The following is a 26,240-nucleotide window of genomic DNA, read 5'->3' as shown; positions in this document are numbered from 1 at the left end:
TTGTACAGTTATTAGATACTGTAGCTGAAGTAACCATGCATGTTTAATTACGTATGCCGAAGCTACGTACTGGAATCTCAGTCTGCAAAACAACAAGCGTTATTTACTGAAATTCGTTAAACATATGGATGGAACGAAAGTCCTGGATGTAAATTTCAGTGATAATTGTTGCCCTGTTCTTCGATAAAAGTATTCAAATGCACTTTTCAAGGTTTATTATCCGCTTTGTTTTCTTTTAAATTCTGCCTTACCTTCACAACCCAAGCCCGAGTTGTACGTACGACAAGTCAATATAACCGTATCGGGGTGGCTGGCGCCTCATGTGAAGGAAAATCTACAGCTGTTCAGGAGTCCAAGACATTTTTTGCCCGACTTTTTATATGAGTTTGAAAAGCTTAGCGCTGCCAATCCACTGGAAAAACGCGTGCATTCTTGTTATGTAATACCGTATATTTTTCACTGTTTGTCGACCCATTCTGTTTTAAACGGATAAGAGTACTTGCTTGGTCATGTTCTGCTTGTGTGTTCTGTAAACGTAAACCAAAAAATTTTATAATGGGTGCGACTTTTATGACATTTTGTTTTGTGCTTGCTGCTTCCACGCGAATTAATAGCCAGTCGATTTACGGGCCTTCCCGACTGGTGTATGGACCACGTTTTATCAGTGACCCTTACGAAACCCGGCCGGATCTAACCCCGCCCAATCTGCATTATACCTTTGTAAACGCTGTCAATAGAAAGAACGGAAGTGCATACCGAAGCAACGCCAGGTAACTGAAAAGATGGAAATTTACAACGTGATTCCGGTTAAAAATTAAGGCAGTACTTTAAAAGATGCCGACCACTTAATTAACGACGACTTTTCTAACTGATCTCTGGTTATGGGAATATTATAATAATTTAAATAATTTGGTAAAAAATTGAAATAGATTGGAATTAGCATTCTTCTTGAATTTTCAATATCACTTCAGAGGCTACGGTGTCGGATTGAAGAATGCCCATGCAGGAATCAATTATCTGGACTCTCCACGCTACTTCAGAGCGCCACCATACCGCCCATATTTGCCGGAGCCTTCGTACACTTCGCCACCGTATGAGGTGTCCGCAATCATAGGTCCGAAATGTTACCCTGACTATCCGAAGAAAAGCGCCCACATTGCCGGCTTTTGTCTTGCCCAAAGCGCCATTGACGTATGCCGAAAAACCAATATGACAACGTCGGTTTCCAGAGACTGCAACGGTTTCCAGTATGGCGACGCTGTATGCTGCTACGGTAAATAATCTACTTTTGCTCTAGGATAATTGCTGCGTACTGCGATGTTTTTCACATTCCGGACACTTTCACAAAATGCTTTTGCATAATACTGTTCTGACGCCAAAGTCAGGGAATGCTCCGGGTTCCACTTGCGAAAAACTGATAATTTATGAATCTCGTTTATGAAAAGCTTGTAAAATAGTTATAATTACACACGATTGTATTATTGTACAGTAACTGCAGTATTGTAATTATAATAATACACTACAATAATTATCACCTAACATAGTTTACAAAAGTAGTGTCATGGGGAATTACACGAAGCGTCTGGTGGCCGGTATGCAAAGATATAATCAGAGAAACATCAGAATATATGCATAAGGTGGCTTGTAACGCATTTGATAATTACTCGTACGTACTCGTATTTTCATTCTGCACAGCCAACACAACCACAACCTGCAACAGGAATAATTCGCTGTTATCCACCTTTCAAAATTCCCATACAGCTTGCGTACAGGAAATGCAGTGTGGAATACCAAATAACGATCCGCATTTATTTATCCCGATCGAAAAACCCCGTTCATCTCCCTATCCAAAACAGAAGCTTCCGGATCTGCAACAGTTTGTAAAAGCGTTCCTAAAGCAGCAGCAACTAGTGCATCGGGTGCCGTTCTCTACCGAAACAGCCAGTTTAACGACAAACAATAGGATTGTGGGTGGATTTGATGCTCCAAACGGAAGTGCATCGATATGCTGGCAGGTATTTAACTACCGTCACCGTACAGGACGCAGTGGAATAAATTAATATAATGCCGTGTGAATAACCACACTTAAAATACGATAGGCTGCAGTCAAGATCCAGAGCGCTGATGGCTTATTTTTTTGCGGCGGCGTCATTATCGGCACGCGAACCATCCTCACCGCTGGCCATTGTCTAACCCTTCCGCTTGGACTAATGACCTCTACTGGTTACAACGCATCGGCGGTGACCTTTACTGTGACCATTGGCGTCACATCACGCGCGTCTCGTTTCAACAACATCTCTCTTTACCCGTCGGTCGTCGAAGGGTGCGCCCGCGACTACGCTGTCCGTGACTCAATTCCTCACCCGGGTGTTGACCTTTACGCCTTCAATAATGATATTGCCATGCTGATTCTATCCGAACCCATCGATTTCCGACTGCATAGTGCGTGCGCGTGCAAACTGTGCTTGAACACAAAAATGCCGGAACCAGGAGACCGGTGCGTAGCGTCTGGATTTGGAATCGAGACAATCATCGGCGCAGACTGGAGTAGGTCTACGTATTTAATTAATAACGCTGTGTAATTTTACATCATCATGTAGTTTCTTTAATTATTAACGCTTTTAGGGCTTTTACTGGCGGCAGCACTTATAAGTTATGATAAGGAAAGTTGTGAAAAATTTGTTTGGTTGGTTTCTAGATGATACATTGCCATATCCCGATCCGCCGCGACCAAATGTTCCTCTCAAATACGTGCCACAGACTGTCTGCACGTGGGATGAAAATCCCACTGGAACGACAGACCTCAATCTTGTTCTTTGTGGCGGCGGTGTTCCTGGCGAAGGTACATGTTTTGGTGATAGTGGTGGGCCGCTGTTCTGCTATGACCACCGCACGCGGACGCAATACCTAGCGGGACTGGTTTCAGCTGGACTGGGATGCGGCATCGGTTACGGATCACTCTTTACAAAAGTCGCACCATTTCTGTCATGGATTGCAGAAACAGCACCGCTGGGTGATGTTTCTGTTATGATTTAACAAGGCCAGTTCATCGCAATGGCTACTTCAGATCAGTTTTGCTTCCCACTTAGAACAGTAACCTTAAAGTACATAAATTAAACTGTATAATCCTTCTAGAAGGATTATACAGTTTAATTTATGTACTTTAAGGTTACTGTTCTAAGTGGGAAGCAAAACTGATCTGAAGTAGAGAAGTATCATGAGATCTCATGATTTGTGTTCGGTAGCATCTGGATGCTTTCATGTTGCAACATTTTATTGTATAGAATGCGTTTTACTACAGTAAGTAATTGCTGTAAACTTACAATCAGTACAATACTAATCCCTTCTACTGTATATCTGTAATCTGTATCAATGTGCGCATATTATTGGAGTCGGGGCTATTTCCTCCTGTTCCCGTCAATAACACAAAAGATTTTTAAAGAAGTTGCACCATAAACTTTATGGCATAAAGTCCTTTTACCATAGAAGTAGTAAAAGTTCCAGTTCCAGCATATCTGTACTTCGATTTTACTCGCGTTCCGACCGCTTACAGAATACACTTTCACGTTCCGTCCAGGCGTCCACCCGATTGCATTAGTAGCCCCTGCAGTGAGCGGCTACGTGGTTATTAAGAGCTGACTGCACCGTTCGGTTTGTTTTTCCCCAGCGCGTAAAATTTAATCCTTTAAGTCCAAAGTATATTTGTACTTCTATTGTTCGTTTTTCGCCAACTGCTTATCATTTTGCAGTTTTATTTTTTTTATTTGTTATCGTGGTGTGTAATCCCTATTCGAAAGCGCTATCTCTGTTTTAATGTGATTAATTCTAGTAAATCAAAACCAAGTAAGAAATTGGTTATTATTAACTAAATCGATGATTTAATTGGTGATAATTCCTCGTCTTTATACAGCAAATTCGGATTGATTCGCTGATCTCTAAACTTTTGTAACTTTGTTTTCTGTTAAATTTATTTGTTATTCCTTGTTGCATTCGGTTCCAAAATAAAGGTTTCTACTGGTTAAAAATTACCTGTATAGTAATCCAAACTAATTTTTTTATGGGCCCATGCGGGCAAACTGAAATGGTGGGTGGACGGAACGTGAAGGTGTATTCTGTAAGCGGTCGGAACGCGAGTAAAAGGGAAGTATAGGCACACACTGCCATCACCTCCGCCCGGTCAAAAACGTAGAAAGTTCTGAGAGAAATCGTACATTGCACAATATTTCGTTGCCGAGATCGTCCACAAAAGCGCTTAATTTGTTACCAGAAACTTCAGCACATACTTATAATTACCGTAAGTTTAGGTAGGATGTACGAGATGTGCATTTGTTTCAAAGTCACTGGCGGCGGCGATTAGCCACATGCTTTGCCATTTTTTTAAGGAAGTACAGCCATGCCTAGGTCAAAATCTTATGGCAAGAGCACCGAGTATTAGGTAACTAACCAAGCCATAACCAATTGGCGACTTGCGGGATCTTGCTTTTTAAAATACATAGTCAAGTCATCACTGATCTCTTGAAGCTAGTACTAGTGTGATTAATAAAGTATACTATGACACACATTGAGATTCACATTCTGCGCTAGCCAAAACAAGCGTACAACCATGAAAAATGCATGTGTCGTATTCTGTTTGACGTTGTACAATATTCTAAGCAAGGGATGTGCCCAAACAGGAAAATGGTCAAACTGCATATGGGCATTCTCGACCAGTATATGCACCGACTTTTTTCCAGGATCTCTACAAATTCCAGTTGAATCATACCCTCGGTGTTACACCATACGTCTCGAATCAGTCTTTCAGGTAAGCGATGAAGTAGCCGATATTATTTGTAAACATACTGGAAGTGAAAAATCGTTTTACTGCCGCTAGCGCAACCGACAGGTATCCACTCTGCAAAACTAAATGGTCGGGGTTTCGTTATAAAAATGTATTTCTATTTTAACTACTGAATTATGTAGTTTAGGAACTTAAAATACTAGTTACGTATTTATTGGTATGTTTAGTTTAGTTTACTTATTTTTAGTTTAGCCATTTTAACTTGGTCGTTTGTTCAACAATGACAAGATTTGCGCCGTTGTTGCATAATGTGAATTTTAACAGATACGACGGTTACGGAGCGGCATATCGTCAGAAAGGAATAAATTATTTGGACGACAGTACGCCCGATTACTACAAGGCACCGCCGTACCCACAGAAGCTTTCTTACTCTCCTAAGCCTTACCCGGCGCCTGAGATCATCGGTCCTAAATGCTTCCCCGACTATCCTAAGAAGAGCGCCCACACTGCCGGTTGTTGTCTTTCACGTAGGGCGTTACACAATTGTTTTCGAAAACTCCTGTAGAAAACCGAACATCATCCTGCAGCAGAAATGACACGTTTTCGGCGATGTTTCCTAACTCCCACTCGGCTTGCGTACAAGAAATGCAGTGTGGGATCGTCAATTTCGACCCGAAACTGTTTGCGCCTATAGAAAAACCGACAAAGACTCCCTCCAAAAAATGTTACTCGGGATCCTCACCGGATCGTTAAAGAATCATTCATAACCCGACAGTCTAAATTAAGAAGAGTGCTCGAATATCTAAAAAAGGCTGCATCAGTACAGGATAGAATTGTTGGTGGATTTGATGCTCCTAACGGCAGCGCATCGGTTTGCTGGCAGGTAATATAAAGAAAATTAAATTTACATGTTTCACCTTGAAATGCAACTCTCGTATATACTGTACGTATGTCAATAAACTATATGCTGGAGCTTATTTACCAGGTTTCGGTTAAGTAATATCCAGACGCCAGCTTTTGTTGGCCTTTGCGGTGGCGTTATAACAGGGACTCAAACAGTCCTTACAGCCGGCCACTGTGTGGTTGAACTCATTTAAGCAACCACTGCCGCCGGCTACAATGCTTCCGATGTGACTTTGGAGGTTACTATTGGAGTGAAATCGGTTGCGTGGGATTTCAACCGCACCTACGTTTATCCGGAGGTAGTTGAAGGCTGTTCGCGTAAGTACAGTGTACAATCGGCCATTCCCCATCCGGACTACGACTCGGATACTCTCAACAACGATATCGCAGTGTTGATCCTATCCGAACCCATCGATTTCCGCCGGCATAGTGCGTGTGCTTGTAAATTGTGCTTAAACACTCAAGTGCCGGCACTGGGAGACAAGTGCGTAGCATCGAGATTTGGGTTCGAAGGCATCATAGGGTTTGATTTCAGTAAGTAAAGTCGTCGTCAGTACATGCTAATTATGCTTCATACTTATAACTGTATACTAATTGTTTTTATCAGTAACAATTATTTTAAATTTATAACCTGATTGTTTAATTATGTTGCCACTTTGCAGATGGGACATTTCCTGACCCACCACGCCCGGATATTCCCCTGAAGTACGTACTGCAGACTATCCTTCCTGATGAAAACTGTTCGTACGCTCTCGGCGGTGATAAACCAAGCAACCTCGATCTGTTTCTGTGCGCCGGTGGGATTTACGGCGAAGACACCTGTCTCGGTGACAGCGGCGGACCGCTGTTTTGCTATGATCCCCGAACTCGGACCCAGTATCTTGCCGGGCTAACGTCTTTCGGCATAGGGTGCGGTCTTGGATTTGGCAGCCTCTACACTAAAGTTAATTCATTTTCAACTTGGATTTTAAACGTTGCTGCTCTGGGCGATGTTACCGTGATGCTCTGAAACACAAATATTGACGTTAATAAAAGTTTTACTCAAAGGATACATATTGTGTTTGAAGCAAACTTATATATTGCAGTAATATACATATGATTGAATTACGATTCGACATGTGAATTTGACACAAGTTTATTATACTTGTAAATCGAATACATGGTGCTACTATGAATTAATTTGGTTTACTGCAAATTCTATTTCGCCGCACTGATTTAACGGATTTTTGTACAACAATAAGTGCACACTGCAGAGCTACAAGGTCGCACTATCAGTGTCCGTTACCTTAAGCGGTTCTAGCGAAATTATTGTCGAGAAGGACTTCTAGCACCATGGGAAAATGCAGAACTGTACGAGAGTATTTCGAATATTAACAAAACCTTTCTAGCCGCAAACATATTAGTTACGTGTGTCTGGGTTGCATAATCATAATTCAAATTAGACTCAAACACGAAGAAGCTTGGACGCCTGCAATCTCCGGAATACATCGCTGTTATATAACTGTTAAATATTTGCTGTTGTTGACTATCAGCCAGCAATATTTGATCTGTATACACGTTAATCCAAACTCTGTTATTGATTAAAGCCCAAAATTACGATTAGTAAAATATGTAAATTTTTCACTAATCCATTTGTCGATGTTCGTAATTAAGTATGGTAATTCCATTTGCGGTATTTCTTTTAGTGCTAAGCACTGGTGAAACGAATGGATACCTATAATCCGAGAGCAGTCCGCTCGCTTATGGGTCGTTTCTTCCCGCTTATGGACATCCACACAATATAATTAGAGGGAACAGCACCTTGCCTTACAATGCTGGATACGAAGATAGGTGAGAGGTACTTCGGCAACCCATATACTTGTATTGTTTTGCAATACATGTGCCTTTAAAATTATTTATAGGAAAGTGATTTTCTGGCTGTATGAGTAAAATTTATGTTTTATTAACCAGTGGCAAGGCAGATTTAAAACACAATTTTAATGACAGATACCATCGATATAAAACAACTTATTACCAGAAAGGAATAAATTATCTGGACGACAGCGCAGACAATAACTACCGAGCGCCGCCGTATTTACCACAAAGTCCACAATCTCCTTATTCACCGAAGCCTTACGCATCACCAAAACTCGTCGGCCCGACCTGCTTCCCGGATTATCCTGAGGACAGCGTCAACATTGCCGGTGTTTGCCTTTCACGTAATGCGCATGCCATCGAGTTTTGCCAAAAAGCCAATCTGACGACGACGGTTTCGAAAGACTGCAATAATTTTGAATATGGGGACGCCGTCTGTTGTTACGGTCAGTGATACGACCTTTATCCTTTATCAATTTGCTTGCGTATAAACTTTACACTGTCATGTTTTCTTTTTGCGGTTTCAAACAGCCAACAGAACCTCATCGTGCAACACAAATGAGACGCCTTCGGATCGTTCAACGTTCGGCAATTTTCCCTCGGTTTGCGTTAAAGCAAAACAATGCGGAATCGCCAATATTGATCCGAACCTGTTTGCACCCCTAGAAAAACCATCTAGAAGTCCCCCAAGAAATCCACCCAGGGATCATCACCGGTCAATAAAAGAAGTGTTCAAATTTCGACAGCAGCGGTTCGCTCAGTGGTTAAGGTACTTACGCACTGCTGCATCGACACAGAATAGAATTGTTGGTGGATTTGATGCCCCAGACGGAAGTGCATCGATATGTTGGCAAGTATTAGATAATAAAATCAGCAGGATATATTTAGTAATACAGGTCACTTACTTTGACGTATTTCTGTAGCACACACTTCAATATGTTGACAGATATTAACAACTACGTGTAAAATAAGTGGTATTTAAGCAGTAATAAAGGTAGACTAATACATAACAATAAAGGCAGACTAATAGGTCATAAAGGTCGTAGTAATAAAGGTCACATATTATTTTTATATTTTGTACTTTGAACATGAGTTTTTCCCGTCGCTAAATCAGCTCTGCAATAAATTTGACAGGTTTCGATCAAAATTGAGTCACCCAGTTTTATTGGCCTTTGCGGCGGAGTTATCGTCGGAGCCAAAACAATCCTCACCGCTGGTCACTGTGTGTCTATTCCAAGGATGTTGACCGTTGATGCTGGCTATAACGCCTCTGATGTTGTCTACACCGTTACCATTGGAGCCAAATCAGTTGCCTCTGATTTTAACAGCACATACGTTTATCCGTCGGTTGTGGAAGGCTGTTCCCGTCAGTACGTTGCGCGATCCGCCATCTCCCATCCGGATTTCGATTTGAATATTGCAAACAACGATATTGGGATGTTGGTCCTGGCCGAGCCCATTGATTTCTGCCAGCGTAGTGGCTGCGCTTGCAAATTGTGTATGAGCACTCAGGTGCCGAAACCTGGAGATAAGTGCGTCACCTCGGGATTTGGGACCGAATCCATAATAGGTTTAGATTTCAGTAAGTCAAACGGAAGAGAAAGCTGCATGATTGGTAAACGCTTCATACTGTATATGGGTACAAACACGGAAAGCGGTATATTTGGACGGGAGAAAGGGGACTGCTGCTTGTTTTTCTAATTCTTCGACTTCCCTCAATACCGGCTCCCAACAATAAGAATTACTCTGTAGTCTGTATAAAGATGTGCTTACTCGTGATTCAAATGCACTACGCGATGCTTTCTCACACTGCAGACGGTACAATGCCTGACCCACCCCGTCCAGACGTTCCCCTCAAGTATGTGCAGCAGACCATCCTTTCTAAAGATAACTGTTCGTATGTTTTCGACGGTGAAGACCCCAATTAGCAGACCAACTTGGATCTGTTTCTCTGCGCCGGTGGGACCATCGGCGAAGGTGCTTGCTTCTATGATAGCGGCGGGCCGCTCTTCGGTTACGATTCTCGAAAACGAGCGCAATATCTTGCGGGTCTGACATCATTTACCTTAGGATGTGTCATCGGATTTGGCACTGCCTTCACTAAAGTTGATGCATATTTACCATGGATTTTGAGCAACGCTCCTTTGGGCGACATAGCGATTACGGCCTAGAAAATGGATGGAAGTTGTGTGAGGAGAGTTTTCTCGCACATTAACAATGTCTTAACTAAGTTGAGCTAACTTTGGACTCAGTATTTGCTTTAATGCTATGTTATTTTAAGTACTTATATGCACACAATGTATTATAACATTTCGACACTACGAAAGACGTTAACGCAGCAGTACGTTGCACGCGTGCACTTTAATGTAGGTGTTTGACCATGATTATGTTGTTTTGGCTTGCTTCGTTTTATACATACTTTACGGGTTTTGTCGTTTTGCGTTTGCAGTATTGTACACATTAACTTTTGATCAGCAATAAAATTGCTGCTGATACGCAACCGCGCACGAAAGTAATGCGGCAGTTTTTGCTGTTTTGGCCTTGTCACCGTGTGCTTTAAACTATCTTTGCACCAAGCAAAAGTTACGAAACTAATGCTATGTAGTTAGCTGGTTGTTTAAGTAAAGTACAGCATCCAGACCAGCGACATCGTCAGTGAATATTTCTATATTTGAGTACAAGACGTTTTACATTTGAACGCTTAAGACTGCACAAGCTGCGGCGTAGCGCTTATAATACCAACTTCTGATGACCTTGTGAGTTTTTGTAGCGTGTGGTACATAGAAAACTGAATCTTATTAAGTTTCCCAGCAGAAATAATGATATTAATTACGTAATTTTACATAAACTTATTCATATGTTGCATCTGAGCAACTTGAACAGAGACTCTCGATCATTATTATGCAACGAAAGTAACGTGTAATGGCAGTCGTTATGACTAACTAGAAAAGATCACCTGCCAGTTTTTTAGCAGAACTTGAGTAATCAAGAATGTCCTGAGTTGGGCAGGACATTGGTACACTGGTGTACAATAATCAAGCATTGGTGCAATAAACAAGATGATCTTTGTTTGGTTGCGGATTTTTGGTTATTTCAAACCTTTACTCATACGGCGATACAACCTGTTCACATGAGGAATTTGCTCGTCTATACACTTCATTTAATCCATAAATCATGAGAATGCCATTTGCGGTGCTCCTTCTTTTGTTTGCCTTAAACACTGGCCGAATAAAGGCATACGAAAGAACGGGGACTAGTTCCCACACCTGCGGGCCATTTCTACGGGATTATGGACCACCATACGAAATCACACGGAATTCCAGTATTCATTCTTTTATATACAAACAGCCCTATGCCGCCGGATACGAGGAGAGAATTGACCGGAACCCATACCAGTAAGCCGCCAAGTAAAAACTTATCTTGGTCATTTGGTGTACACCTAAAATACCGAATTATTTTTCTTTTTGCACGCCTAATTTCAAATTGTCCATTTTAAGCAATCTGTAGAAAAATAATGGCACAAGTGAAATAATATAACGGTAATTTTAAACAATAGGTACAACAGATACAGTACCATATACCGGCAGAAAGGAATAAATTATCTGGACGATAGCCCACGTGATAACTACCAGGCACCGCCGTATTTACCAGAACTTCCTTGCTTTCCCAAGCCTTACGCGGTGTCTGAGGTCATCGGTCCGAAATGCTTTCCTGATTATCCCAAAAAGAGCGCACACATCGCCGGTTTCTGTCTTGCACAAAGTGCCATTGATGTGTGTCGAAAGGCCAACCTGACAATCTCAGTTTCCAGGGACTGCAATAATTTTCAATATGGAGACGCAGTCTGCTGTCATGGTAAATCATTCGACCTTTATGCCGACCTTTATTGCTTTACCTTTATGTTTTAAATTCTTCACTACAATTTTCTACAGCAAACCAAACCTCATCCTGCGGCAGAAATAACTCGCTATCGGCAACGTATCTGAATTCCCATTCGGCTTGTGTACAAGAAATGCAGTGCGGAATCACCAATATCGATCCAAAAATTTTTGCACCGTTAGAAAAACCGCCGCGAATTCATCAAAAAAATGAGACCCGGGGACCGCACCAGTCTGCTGTAGAACAGTTCAAAATTCACCAGAATAGATTGATAAAATGGCTGCAGCATTTACAAATATTTGCATCGTCGCAGAATAGAATTGTTGGTGGACTTGATGCTCCCAACGGCAGTGCATCAATATGTTGGCAGGTAATCACGTTAAGTTAGGTATCTATCTGCAATTCGAAAAAGTACTTTTTCTTTCCTCTTGCGGAATCTGCGTACAGAGTAGTGTAGAAACCTTGTTAACTGTTTTATCAGGTTTCCGTTTATATCCAGTCACCAGCCCTCATCGCCCTTTGCGGTGGCGTTATAATAGGAACACAGACAATCCTCACCGCTGGCCACTGCGTGGCTATTCCCACTCTTTTGACTACTCTTGCTGGTTACAATGCTTCTGATGTTACCTACACAGTAACAATCGGAGCCAAATCGGTTGCATTTGATTTCAATAGTACTTTCGTTTATCCATCTGTTGTGGATGGCTGCTCTCGTCAGTACAAAGTGCGCTCGGCCATTCCCCACCCGGAGTTCAGCCTGGATACATTAAACAACGACATTGCGTTGTTAATCCTGTCCGAGCCCATTGATTTTCGCCGGCATAGTGCCTGTGCTTGCACATTATGCCTTAGCACTCAGGTGCCGAAACCCGGAGACAGATGCGTAGCCTCGGGATTCGGACTCGAAACTAGTGAGTAAAATAACCGATTTCAGTTAGGAAAGTCGGTAAGAAATTTTTTGCTATTGGTGAACGCTATTTATTTATTCTTAGACGTACAGCGGCAAATCAGACAAGAGAAAATCGGGGTTAATATTTATAGCGGAAGTAGATTGCAAAATTATAAAATAAAGGATATAAATACTTCGTAAAAACCGTACTTTCCTGCGTTCCTAAAGCAGCCAGCACTTTCCCCTTGCATTAGCTTAAGTAGTTGAAAGCCATAAGAATTTCGTTGGATAACCATTTGCTCGCTCACTTTGCAGCTGATCGGGAAGATCCTAACCCACCACGCCCCGACATTCCCCTCAAATATGTACTGCAAACAATCCTTCCAGCGGAAAACTGTTCGTATGCTTTAGAAGGAGAAGACCCGAATAACCTAACCAATCTCGACCTGTTTCTCTGCGCCGGTGACATTTACGGTGAAGGTACATGTAACGGTGACAGTGGCGGACCACTCTTCTGCTACGATCCCCGAACGCGAACGCAGTATCTTGCGGGATTGACGTCATTTGGTGCCGAAGAATGTTCTGACGGAAGGGGCAATGGCTTTACTAAAGTTAATCCATATCTACCTTGGATATTTAATAACGCGCCGTTGGGCGATGTAACCGTTATGATCTAAGTAAGAAATGGAATGAAGTATTTTTACAACATAATAAACAATATGAAGCCGACATTTTGAAACCCAGTCTGGACAAGGAAATGCACATTTTGAAACAAAATAAAATTTTGAACAGTCTGTTGTGATTTGGTCCATTTTCGTTCATATCGATATAATATTATGTTAAAAATATGTATCTGTACAGTGAGGCGAAGCTTATTAATAAGTTTAAGTCATTTAGCAGAGATCATTAAAGTTGCTTTACCTGCACTAATAGTACTCATCCAGTTTCATCAAAAACATCAGAAGAAGTAATTTATACATCATAGGAAACGCATTGTTACTTGTGTATGCCACTCCTTTCGGCCACAGCTCCCAAAGTCCCAAAGCCTACTTTTAAAAATTGGAGCGGATCTCATTAAAATTATGCAATCACAAATTTAATTGTACAGATTAAGTTGAACAGTGAGTGATGCAACCGTTAAGGCTTTAATTTTAACTATCATAAGAATCTAGAAAGTTGCTGGCCCTTTTTTAGAGATGAACGTGACGAATCATAGAAGCCAGTAATGGAGAAACACACTGTCTGAGAGTCCTCCTCTCTGCGTGGGAGACTCTCTAGTGCCGATCTACCGGAAACGGGAGCGAGACAAGGATAAAAAGGGACTTTTTATCATAAAACCGAAAACATAACATCTCACCAAAACTCATAATCACCAACTGACAATCTATAGCTCACAATATACCTGCGCTAACGCTGCTCTACCATACGCCGCTACGTAAGCCTCACGCAATCGCTGAAAAGGTACGGCGCGATGCCGTTGGCGGAAGATAGCGGAAGGGCGGATCGTAATACCTGCGATCAGGTATATACGATCCAAGCGTGAAAGCCACTGCACTGCGTCTGAGCTGCTGGGACGAGGGCGTAAGTCCCTCTCATGCCACTGGTGGGGACTCGAGGTCCTCCGAGAGCCTGGCACCCCCGGTGCCGATACCAGCGATATGCATGAGTGTGCAAGTGGGAGAATCCGCATCACGCCGCAGTTTCACGATACTGCCGCAAAACCGAAGCGCGGAAATGGATTCCCGTGACTGCATGGTCTCTTCACTGCGTATAAGCCTGCAGCTGACCGAAGTCACTATAAGCGTTTACCTAAATTCGCAAAAATAGAGACAATAAGCGGGTTACGCGGAGCTGTATACTTTTACGAATGCTGCAATTAAGCGGACAACTTTATCGCAAAGTTAGCGCAAGTATACCATTTGCCTTACAATAAAAGGAAATTCTAAACAAATGCTAAGAAAAATAAGATCCATCGAAATGAGTTAGTTAAACAAAAACATCACATGTTACTTTGGTCATTCCGGGTGAGCAAAACAGGAAAATGAAGGTTAATCCATTCCAAGGATGATCCACATGAATTCGTCCTTAATCCCATGAATTTTCGCCTTTAATCCGATTTATCCTTCTCGCTCGTCTCATCATCAGTGATATCAGCGTTTAAAGCGTTCGGAGTTTTATCGCCTTCCGTTTTGATATCTGTAGCCAGTTTTTCGCCTTCAGCTTTCTGATCAGTTTCGCCTCCATTTTCGATATCACGCATATGGGAAGCGGTAAAATTCAAATTACCCAGCTTATCCACCAGTGTCGCTTCATTAGCTGCTTCATCCGTAGACACGTACATACGCTTAACCAGCGGTTCGCCTGGTGGCAAATGTGGGGATCCGGATGAGCCTTCCGGAGACGTCAGGGAGCGTTTGCCAAGAGTGATCTTGGAAGCCTTAGTCTCCATACGCTGTCGCAGGATTGAAGTCCAGTACTGATAAGCGTCCTGGGGCTTTTCAACCAAGGTCGCTAAGCCTTTTGTAGCCTTATTTGCCATTCCGCGTGCGCGTGCACTTTCCAACATTTCAAGCTGCAGTTGCTCATTGGTGAGCGGTCCAAGCGCGGTAATTACTGTCTTCAGCGGATGGTCAGCATTTTCTTTCATTTTCATTCGCTTTTCCAACTGGGAATGGCTGTAAGCATGTCCACACATGGCGGCAAACATCAAGCGAAACAATTCATCGTACTGAGCCTTAATCGCTGGGTCATTAAAATTAGCCTTTCGGCGAGCCTTCAAATCGCGGTAGATGTCCATCAGATGCACGGTACATTTCGCGGCATACAACATCAGAGCTGGATTAGCTTTCGCGGAGATAAACTGGAAAAGGTGCGCCAAATGGGAAGTTTTGCCGAAATACTTAAACTGGCTCAGCCGTTCATAGTCGATGGTGTTAATTTTGTTGGAGAATGTATCCAAGCTGAGAGCTGATTCCATACCATTCGCGCGAAAAGCGTTATACATCAGCTGTGTGTCTTCAGGTTTAGGCTTATCCGTGTAATAATTCACATCCTGCATCGCTTTCTCCATATTAACTTCATCCGCGTATAAGCGGTTAACGAACATTTCACAGGTGATCGCTAGACTTCCATGCGTCTTAGCTGCATTGGATAAGCCGAGATGCTTAAAAATCCTTTCAGCCTGGTCCATAGCGTTCATACGCTGAGGGAATGGCTCCCATCTGGTAGCGGAAGACTGTCCAGTGCGCGTATTCTGCTGAGTAGTTCGCTGTTCTGAACGCCGATCTGCACGCTGATCTGTAGGCTGGCGATATTCGGTGAACTGGCGCTGATCGCCTCGCTGACGCTGGTCATCGCTTTGACTGTGGTTAGCCATGTTCTGCAAATTTAAGCGTTCAGAGTTATAACTAGCCGGTTGTGTTTTTAAAAGAACAAGCGTTTGATCAATACGCGGTTTATTTTCAATACATACTGTTCCCAATGGGCGATCTGCATTTCGCGTCCAGTCGTCAGAAGAAGCTTTCTGGAACGACGGCTTAAGCGGGACAGATTTCCAGTCGCTGATGTTCTCTTCGGTTTCGTCAGCGTACTTCAACTGTGCGCGGCGTAATTCATTAGGCGGATGAGGAAGAAGCGCTTTATTCGCGGTAGATGGAGTTGACTGGATAGACGGAATCGCGATCGCTTCAACCATTTGCCAGCCGGGTTCGTTTTTCGCCTTGAAATGCTGAATAGCCTGAGCGATCCCGCGGTGGTATTGCTGGTTATTCATCGCATAATTCCACAGACCCATATGCTTCAAGCCGAGTAAAGCCTCTGAGTTTCCGCATACTGCCTCCGAGTACAACGCGTAGACGCGATCTTCGATTTCCGCTCGTCCTTTCATAAGGCAGCCGACACATACGCGGTTGTTTAAGTTGATCTTGCAAGGAAAACAGCTGTCGGGATTGTATAAGCCGGAGAACGCCATGTTCTTACGCGATATTCTGCAGAACAAGATAAAAGCGGAATTATTAGCATGATAACTTTAAGCATAATTCAACCAACATTACGCGGTTTAAAAGCTGTATTACAGTTCATTTTAGCTACCATCTGAGACGGTAATGCGAAATAAACATTTTAAGCCGTAACTACTGCATAATTACCTGTATTAATTTAGCCTTATTTAGCATTCAATTATAAGCTTGTAGCTACCATCTAAGATATCGTTTGTTAACTGTAATTAAGCGACTATTTGCGTAAATCACAGTGTAAAACGACGTTTGCGTGTTCGCTTAGGATAGCGTGATTTATTAAGCGTCTCCTGTAACTTTGGATCTTCGCCATCAAAGAATTCATCAAGCTGTTTAGATAACAAGTCATTAGGCGGATGTTTACGCGTTCTTCGCTTTTTTGCATTCTGTTCAGCGTTAATTTCGCCGGAATTATTATTATCAGAGTTAAGCGGTAAATCTACAGTACTATTTTGCAGATTATTAGCCTGTAGCTGAGCGTGGTCTTGCTGAGTGTTATTGACGCTGTTATTAGCAGATGTACTCGTACTATTATCAACAGATGTAAGCGGGGTTATTTCACTTTCATTATCAAGCTGCTTATTTTTAGGTGGAAATTTAAATATTAATCGCGGTTTAAGCTGGTCATCTTCTGGATGATAATGTTTAAGCCGTTCTACGTTAACAATTTGCTCTTCTTTGCGATCGCGTAAGCGCCTAATAATAACTGTATTAGGATACGAAAATTCCATTATTTCGAATGGGCCTTCGTATTTATCTTTAAGCGTTTCGCTGCCTGTTTTAGGAATAGGTAAGCGTAACATTACATAATCGCCAGTGCAAAAATCAGGTTCAACGCGGCGCTTATTAAAGCGTTCAGCTTTTTTAAGGAAGTCGTCGCTAGCAAGAGACCGAGCGATTTCATGCGCCTCTTTTAAACGCCATTGAAGACTATCTAAATAATCTTCGATATCAGCGTAATTTTCTGGAAGATTTGTTTTTGTGATCGTATCGCCTGGAAGCGTTTGTTCGCGGCCAAAAAGCATATAATACGGTGATTGTCTTGTGGTTTTATGCTTTGTACGATTATAAGCGGCAACAACATAAGGCAAAAATTCATCCCATTTCTCAGCGGTATGTTTTTGAGCGAAAATTGATAAACAGTCACCTATCCACTGCATTTGCCTTTCTATTAAGCCTCTTCCTACAGGATGATAAGCGGTTCCAAAATGGTGATCGAATTTAGTAAGCTTAGATACAGTCTCTATTGTACTACACATAAAGTGTGTACCGCGATCTGTATTTATTTCATGCGGTGCGCCGTATGGAAGTATAACTTCATTAAGCAGAAAATCAGCGGCAACTCTAGCAGAGTCGTCAGGTACAGCCTTTGCAATTACGAATTTAGTAAGCTGGTCAATAGCCACAATTATGTATTTATTTTTATTGTTACTTAGCTTTAACGGGCCTTTAAAATCAAGCTGTAACCGGAACCATGGTTCGCCTATTTCAATTTGTTGTAGCTTTCCTGGGAGCGGTTTTCGCGGTACTTTACGAAGCTGACATTTTAAGCAACGACGACAATAGCGTTTAATCTCGCGAAACATGTCGTCCCAATAATAGCGTACACAAATGTGCGATAGCGTCTTTTCGCGGCCAAGGTGACCGCCGGCTGGTGAGTCGTGCATAGCTTTGAGAATATCATAACGCCAATGTTTTGGTACGACAAAACGCCTTGTATGCCGATCATTAATTTCGCCTGTACGGTATAACACATTATTCCATAGTTCGAAATTAGCGGGACGTTGAAGCGGATATTGTGATTTATCAGCGTCTTCTATGGCCAATATGATTTTCTCTAACGCCGGGTCACTAAGCTGTTCGTTACGCAGAAAAATATAATTTTGTTCTTCTGCATCGCGTACAGAGCTGTTTGGCGCTTCTGGTATGCTGATTACGCGTACTGTAGGTGTACTGAAATGGATGTCAAAATCCTCTTCCGGTACAGCCGGGTCGACAGGTGCGCGGCTTAATGCATCTGCATTATGAGCATATTTTCCTGGCCTGTATACGATTGTCATATCGTACGCGCCTAATTGTAAAGCCCATCGTACAAGCCTGGGATTCATCCCTTCGCGATTCGAGGTTGAGCGCAGTAAATTGACTAACGCCTGATGATCGGTTTTTACGGTGAACGGCATATAATCTATGTAATAGCGGAATTTACGGACAGCGTAAACAACTGCTAAACATTCAAGTTCAGTAGGCGCGTATTTACGTTCAGCTGTAGTTAATAAGCGGCTCGCGTAAGCAACAGGATGACCATCTTGGCTTAATATGGCGCCGATCCCTATTGTACTAGCGTCACATTCTATTAGCGTAGGTTTTTCTGGATCGAATTTCGCCAAGACTGGAGCATTTATTAGCGCTGTTTTAATAGCCTCAAATTCCTTATCACAAGCCTCATTCCAGTCGGTAATATCGTTAACATTTTTAAGAAGCGCGTAAAGATTTTCAGTAATCGGGGCATAATTTTGTACAAATTTGCGATAATAATTCGCTAAGCCTAAAAATGAGCGTAATTGCTTTTCTGTTTTAGGCTGTGGGAAATTTTTAATAGCTGTAATTTTTTCGGGATCGGTATGGATGCCTGATTCTGATATTACATGTCCCAAAAAATGAAGAACTGGTTTAGCGATATGACATTTAGCCGGTTTTAGCGTAAAGCCTGATGCGCGTAAAGCTTCAAATAAAAGCCGTAATTTAAACAATAATTCTTCCATATTTTTAGCTGCGACGATTAAATCGTCTAAATAAGCGAATATTCCTAATTTACGGAGCTTTGAAAGCGTACGGTCCATTGCGGCTTGAAAAGTCGCGGGGCCGTTGCACACGCCGAACGGCATTCGAAGAAATTCGAACAGGCCGTCTGGTGTGACAAAAGCTGTTTTTTCGATGCTAGTAGGATCCATAGGGATCTGCCAAAAGCCTTTTTCGCAATCAAAGCTGCAATAAAGCTTATTACCAGAAGCCGTATCCAGAAGTTCATCTGGCTTAGGAAGCGGATAGTTATTCTTTTTTGTGATGTTATTTAAGCGTATATAATTAACGCAAAAGCGTGTACCGATTGAGCCGTCAGGATTTTTCTTTGAAGCCAAGACAACTGGAAAACTCCAGTTAGAGGTCGATGGCCTAATGATGCCAAGCTTTAACATTTCCTCCACATGATCTTGGATAAGCTGTCTACCGCGCCAACTTGTGCGGTGCGGTAGAGATTTTATCGCCGGTGCATCGCCTGTGTCTATTGTATGCTTTATCGAGGCATCTACATTGCCAAACGGTCGCGATTTTGTTGGCAACAGGTCAGCGAATTCAAACAATAGATTATCGATGCGCTTACGATCAGCTTCTGATAAGTCAGCCGATATTTTAAATTCGCGTATTGCTTCCCAAATTTCAGCTTCTTCTTCTGGCGTATAATTAGCTGCAGTAGCGGTTAAAGCGGTTTTATCTGGCTCAACTTCTTCATACGTTTCGATAACGCCTAACCATGTACCTTTCTTTATTGTACGCTTATGAGCGGAATAATTAGACACGCAAATATCAAACTGAAAATTTTTTGGTTCGACTAAGCCCTGAAGCGGTAGTAATCTACCTTCGCTGTATAAAGCTGGATTAGGTGAAAATATAAATTGCGGTGTACGCAAATTAGCTTTTTTGTGTGCATAAGCCGACACCCAAGATGTTCCAGGTACAATTGTGTAGTTATCAGCTGCATACACTTTCACCATTTTGAGCCTGAATCTTTCTTTATCTTTTTCGCTAATTTCTTCGCATTCTGGCTTATTTGCAAATGGTTGCTCTTCAGCTGATAATTCTTCATTTTTAAGCGGGTTATTAGCGAATAATTCGTTTTCATTAAGCTTGTCGCCTATTGACTGAAATAATTCAGTTATATCACCTTGATCTTCGAAATAGTTCTCGCTGTTAGTTACAAGCGGGATATCGCCTTCTGGTGTTTCTACAATGAGATAATTAGCGCCTTCTGTTTGCGTAGCTTTTGTTTCTTGATCTGCAATACATACACGCACTTTAGCTGATTTTTGCAATTGCTTTCGAATTTTATCTGCATTTTCTGTAAAGCTTTTATTAACGCGGTCAAAATCTGCCCATACTTGTTCTTCTTTAGCCGAATTGTTTTCCCAAAGCGGTAAATTATACGGCTTTTTTAATGGCTTATTTAGCGGTAAACAAGAGCGTTTAGGAGCTGAATGTGGATTATGCCGCAGCGGCGGCAGCTCATCATCTTTTCTAAAATAGCGTACTGATACAGTAGGAAATTCAAGCGTTTCATGAAATCGCACTACTTTAACAATATTCATAGGCGGTCTACGAGCGGTTACTTGTAGTTTTTCCTTAGTTTTAATTTTCGCATAAACTTCTTTCAGGTATCGCCTTGCTTCGCCTATCGATTCTGCGTAGTCGCATATTGGTTTATTCATTCCGCGTGCAGATTTACCGTAATGTAGCTTAATCGCTTTATTAATAGCCTGTCGCCATTCTTCATAGATTTCTAATCGCCTTACCAAATCAAGTTCAGCATCAGCGCGTTCTTGGCTCGCCTTTTTAATAGCTTCAATGTTATCGATTTTAACAGCATCATTATAAGCCTGATTGAGTTCAGCCATTAATTCCTTAAACTTTTTTAAAGTATTCATTAAGGTAGAAACATAATTCTTGTACTCCATTAACGCTGCTGTCTCACGATGCATTTGTTTGCGCGACTTTTTAGCGGTAGACGTACCAGTGGCATCGCTAGGTGCCACTGGTACGGGGAAAAGCTTAGAATTAGAAGCGGATGATTTATTTTTGCCTTCACCAGTGGCTACCGTAGGTGCCACTGGTATGGGAAAAGGCGTCATTGCAGCTTGTGTTTTTGCATTTATAGCTTGTGCTGTACGAGTATGGTTCTTATAAACAACATTTTCGACATGAGCCTCTGCAGAAGGCGTTTTACGTGATGCGCGCATATTTGATACAGGTACACCCGTAAAATTTGTAGCGGAAAAAGCCTGTGACGGCGGAACTGCAGCGGCCGACTGCACTTCGCCCAGACTAGTTACATTACAATTTACAAGCTTTTCCTGTAATACATGAAAATTAATTATTTTATTCGCCTTAACTTCATAATTAGCCTGACTTAAAAAGTCCTGGCCTAATAAAACATGAATACCATCTCGTGCGGGCTTTACAAACATAGAATGATTAAGCGTACAATTACTAATTGTTATTGAAGCGTTGCAGTAGTGTGTAACACAAAATGCGCACACACCGCCGATACCGCGTATATGAAAAGGCTTTTTAATAGGAAGCGTGCTTAAATTATTTTTCTTACAAAACTGTTCAGATATAAAGCTTGTTTCAGCGCCTGTATCAATTACAATTTTTACCGGAATATTATTTACATAAGCGTCGTGATTAAGCATTTTTGCCTTAAATGGTTCATTATAATTTACGCGGAAATTTTGCTTATCTGTATGAGCTTGTGAGAGATTACATGTACAATTGCGTATTATGTAGCCATATATTCCCGCGCTTTGAATTATGCATTCCTTCTCAACCTTATCCGGCGGAGACGGTGGGAAGGGGGTTGCATAGCCGGAGTATGCGCCCCTTAATCGTTTAAAGATTCGCTGGAAGAGCTGTTTAACGCTGAGGTTTCGCCTTCACTGTATTCTGAAGCCGTATCAAACTGTGAATTAACGCTGGCACCGGACGGAGTACGCTGCCGGGCCGGCGAAGGACCGCCTAAGCTGGGACCACCAGAAGGGGTCGATGCGCCTGTAGTCCTGCCTGAAGGACTGCTGGTATTACTGCGATTAGCTTTCCATTCTGTGAATTCTTTCAAAGTACGCCTTTCACCTGTGGTGGGCCAGTGAAACTTGCACCACACTGGATTTTGCTTTTGAGGAATGCCTTCATATCTGCAAGCTTGACGTGAATGACCTTCGACATCACAGTTTGCGCAGTAAGCGATGCCTGGACGGCGTACACTTTGATTAGCCGTATTATAAGCTGTATTATTTTGTACCTGATTATTATTATTTGCCGGCGCTTGAGCGTGGGGAGGGTTAGTCGCGTTATTATTCTGCTGAATATTGCCTTTATTGAAGTGCGGTTTGAATTGCTTATTGCGCTTAAAATTATTAGCTTTATTTCCATTATTAGCTGCTGCTTGTGCATATGAAAGCGGTTTAGCTTGTGATGCCTGGGCTTGATTGCCATAAGCGAAATCCTCATCATCTTTATAAGTAGCTTCAAGGTATCGCGCATTTTTCAAAAATTCTGCCGGTGTAGCTGGCTTCATAATAATCATATTTTGCCTTAAAGTGTGATGCGAATCTAAGCCTTTCATCAGATACGTCAAAAAATGAGCGTCGTCTGTCACGCCTGCACGAGCGCGTAAAGCGATCATAGCCTGATAATACTCGTCAAGCGTTTCTTTACCGACTTTGATTTTGCGGCTTGACAACTCGTTAAGCGCATTGTAGCCTTTTCTGGATCGGAATACCGATCCAGAAAAGCCGATCTCCACTGGGAGAAAGTTTGTGGTTTATTCGGGCCTACAATCGCGACCTTGAACCATGAAGCTGCATCGCCTTCTAAAGCGTTAAAGAAGCGGCTGACCTTTTCGTCTTCATCCCAATGACCATATTTAGCGTTAAGATCAAATAATTCCAAAAAGCCTTCAACTTCGTTCTTATCGCCTTTGAATTTTGCTTTAAAATCTGCTGACTTTTTATTTGCCTTTAAAGCTTGCGTAAGATCTGATACAGTGATAGCCGGTGCAGGTGCACTGCCAGACAATCCCGGAAGTACACTGCACTGAGCCGATGGCATGTTGCCATTATCGCGCATCATCGGAAAAGAACGTGAGGGTGGTGCGGGCGGGATGAAAGCCTGGATAGCTGGAAACATATTATCAGTCTGAATACTGATAGCCTTTGTAGCGACAGGATGACTGTGTTGAGCCCTGAGCGCCTGCAGTTCATAATGCTGATCTTGATTCGCCTTTTCTGCCAATTCCACCTTAGCTTCTAAATTAACACAAGCGCCTTCTAAACGGGTTGATTGTTCTTTGTAATAATCAGCGGTTTCATTAGCCTTTCGTACAGTAGTCACATTTAAGCTTTGCTCTTCCAACAATTTGCGTTGACGTTCAAGTGCCTTATTTAATTCGCCTTCGCATGTAATTAATTTAGCCTTATATTCCTGTGCCATATGCTCTGTAATTTGTAGCTTTTCATACAGCTCTTGCTTAACTTCCTTGTATTGCTTAACCACATCATCGTGATCAGCAATTCGCCTTTTTAAATCGCGTATATAATTATGCGCTTTTTCTCAAATTCTTCCTTTGTCGCGATTACAGTGAAAGCCTCATTACGCTGTTGCAATAAATCAGCAGCTTGACTTTGAGCCGTATCGCGGGCTTCAACTGCTTCAGTTATAAACTGTCGCAATTGCGCAATTTCATTTTTCGCTTCATGTACAGTATGTATGAGCTTTTTCTCAAGCGATGAATTAACGCGGCGTAAATTGATGATTTCATTCTGAGCGTCATTTAATTCGCCTGGAGTATGAAAATTAGCTGTATTAGGCTGGCTGTTATCAGCAGGCGGTGTCTGCTGATTAATAGCGTTATTACCGCTAAGCGTTTCATCAACATCAAAATTAAGCAATTCTTGATCAGCCAATAAGCCTTGATCTTTTTCAATAAAAGTAAGCGCATTTTCCGATAACGACATATCAGAGTCTGAATGAGAATGACGACTGTCACTTGAAAGCGGAATACTGTCAAACTGGGATACACCGCTAAGCTGCGAATGCGGCCTACTTTCCTCCTGTTCTGGAGCGTTATCGACCTGTGAAGCGGCATTAATAAGCGATGGTGAACGCTGCATTTTGCTACTGCGCGCGAAAGCTTTTTCTGCCGGGAGAGTAGCAACCGGCTGTGGTTCTTTTGCTGACGATTGCGGTATTTGCGGTAGCTGCGGGTTATGAGCTCGAGTACGCTGATTAAGCCGTGTGTTTACATTATGCGTCGGTGCAGCTGTTGATTTAGCGGCAACAGGTGCACCTTTAGTTTTCGCGGACTGTTTAGGTTTTTGAGCATTTTTAGCTTGCAAATCTTCAGCTTGCTGTTCTGGTTTTTTTACAATACTACGCGGAGAAAGAAAAGCTTTTATAGTTTCCATCGTATTATCATAAGCGTAGTCAATTTCAAGGAAAGAAATTTCGTAATACCTGGCATTAAACGATAAACGTTTACTATAGGTAAACAGTTTAAAGCGGAGATATTAATTCTGCATTTAAAACTCACAAAAGCCTAATCTGCGAGAGAAATCTAAGGAATTCTATTCAGCTTGCAATTACCCAGGTAGGTAACCGAACTGCGCCTATTGTCTGTAGCGTCTGCTATCTGTAAGATCACGGAAAAACAAGCCTGGACAGAGGTTAATGCGCTTGAGAGTTATGCAAAAATATGCGGAAGAAAAGCCTGAATCTCGAGGGTTACAAACCTTTAAAAATTGAGCCTAATTTCTCAAAGAAATTCAGCCTAATTATACTGTAAAATTAGCGAGAAAATAAGCCTAATATCACATACAGCGTTAAATCAACATAATGCAACGATAAGCCTCGAAAACCATATACGCCACAATCACTTACCCTTTTCCGAACGAGAATGAGCCTGACGATCCTTAGGATCCGAAACTTCTACGCAGGAAACGCTTGAGAAGGTGCACAGACGAAGAGATCCAGAAGCAAGTCCAAATCTCCACCGCGAAGTCGCTGGGCACGCTGATACGCTGCTATCCCTGTAGTCCAATGCTGGCTCTACGGGATACGGGGTGTAGGGTGTGCGCCGAGTTTCCGCGTCCTCCTGATGGCAAACGGGAAAACGGTGCTGTCCGATAGATCTGAAAAGTAACTCAGAAAACAGGTAACCACGGATCTTAGACTGCTACCATCTGAGAGTCCTCCTCTCTGCGTGGGAGACTCTCTAGTGCCGATCTACCGGAAACGGGAGCGAGACAAGGATAAAAAGGGACTTTTTATCATAAAACCGAAAACATAACATCTCACCAAAACTCATAATCACCAACTGACAATCTATAGCTCACAATATACCTGCGCTAACGCTGCTCTACCATACGCCGCTACGTAAGCCTCACGCAATCGCTGAAAAGGTACGGCGCGATGCCGTTGGCGGAAGATAGCGGAAGGGCGGATCGTAATACCTGCGATCAGGTATATACGATCCAAGCGTGAAAGCCACTGCACTGCGTCTGAGCTGCTGGGACGAGGGCGTAAGTCCCTCTCAACTGCTGTTATGTAAGCGTTTAAACATAACACCTGCTTTACATAATTTTGCCGTTCAAGGCGCTCAGTTAATTTTACATGTATCTGTACCGGTGTTCTATTGATACAACCCCCTGTAAACGCTTATGTTCCGATCTGTGTGTTAAACAAATATTCCAGCCTATATGATAATTATGAAAATTCCATTTGCGGCACTTTTTCTGGTGATATCGTTTAATGCTGGCCAAGCGAATGCGTACGAACGGCCAGACAGTGGTGCGAGCATATATGGGCCATTTCTTCCCAACAATTATGGATATCCATACAAAACCACGGGGAATTATACTAATCGTTCCCCGTATAAGCAGCCATACGTTGTCGGATACGAAAATAGAAATAACGGGAACACTTACCAGAATTCATTCAAGTAACAAGCGATTTTATTATAGTGTTCATTATGTTAACCAGTTATAATAATATTATGAGTTTATAAGTCTATGACGTTAAAGTTTCGTCATTATTTTATGTTAAACGGTGACAACGCAAGCGCCATTATGGTAAAATAGACTTCTAACGGCAGGTACGA

General features: G+C 42.2%; 3 protein-coding genes across 3 annotated transcripts; 2 read left to right on the top strand and 1 right to left on the bottom strand.

Moving 5' to 3' along the window:
- Positions 1–547: 547 nt before the first annotated feature.
- Positions 548–3,090, top strand: LOC129585417 (phenoloxidase-activating factor 3-like). The gene is made up of 5 exons (XM_055478082.1): positions 548–770; positions 972–1,273; positions 1,696–2,015; positions 2,100–2,547; positions 2,699–3,090. The coding sequence occupies exons 1-5, from the start codon at positions 556–558 to the stop codon at positions 3,034–3,036; spliced, it is 1,623 nt and encodes a 540-aa protein (XP_055334057.1). The 5' UTR covers positions 548–555; the 3' UTR covers positions 3,037–3,090.
- A 1,967-nt stretch (positions 3,091–5,057) lies between these two features.
- Positions 5,058–12,979, top strand: LOC129585416 (transmembrane protease serine 9-like). Its single transcript, XM_055478080.1, has 8 exons — positions 5,058–5,304; positions 5,876–6,109; positions 6,343–6,589; positions 8,863–9,046; positions 9,466–9,583; positions 11,596–11,783; positions 11,895–12,324; positions 12,618–12,979. Exons 1-8 carry the CDS (start codon positions 5,058–5,060, stop codon positions 12,977–12,979), a joined length of 2,010 nt encoding a protein of 669 aa, XP_055334055.1.
- A 1,304-nt stretch (positions 12,980–14,283) lies between these two features.
- LOC129585373 (uncharacterized) lies at positions 14,284–25,595 on the bottom strand. The gene is made up of 3 exons (XM_055478027.1): positions 25,022–25,595; positions 15,775–16,288; positions 14,284–15,681 (listed from the first exon to the last, which is right to left on the bottom strand). The coding sequence occupies exons 2-3, from the start codon at positions 16,270–16,272 to the stop codon at positions 14,410–14,412; spliced, it is 1,770 nt and encodes a 589-aa protein (XP_055334002.1). The 5' UTR covers positions 16,273–16,288; positions 25,022–25,595; the 3' UTR covers positions 14,284–14,409.
- Positions 25,596–26,240: the final 645 nt, after the last annotated feature.

Source organism: Paramacrobiotus metropolitanus, unplaced genomic scaffold (assembly GCF_019649055.1).
Source record: "Paramacrobiotus metropolitanus isolate TYO unplaced genomic scaffold, Prichtersi_v1.0 Parri_scaffold0000016, whole genome shotgun sequence".
Taxonomy (NCBI): Eukaryota; Metazoa; Tardigrada; class Eutardigrada; order Parachela; family Macrobiotidae; genus Paramacrobiotus; species Paramacrobiotus metropolitanus.
The sequence above is the reverse complement of the archived record's forward strand: the minus strand, read 5'-3'. Positions and strand labels throughout refer to the sequence as shown.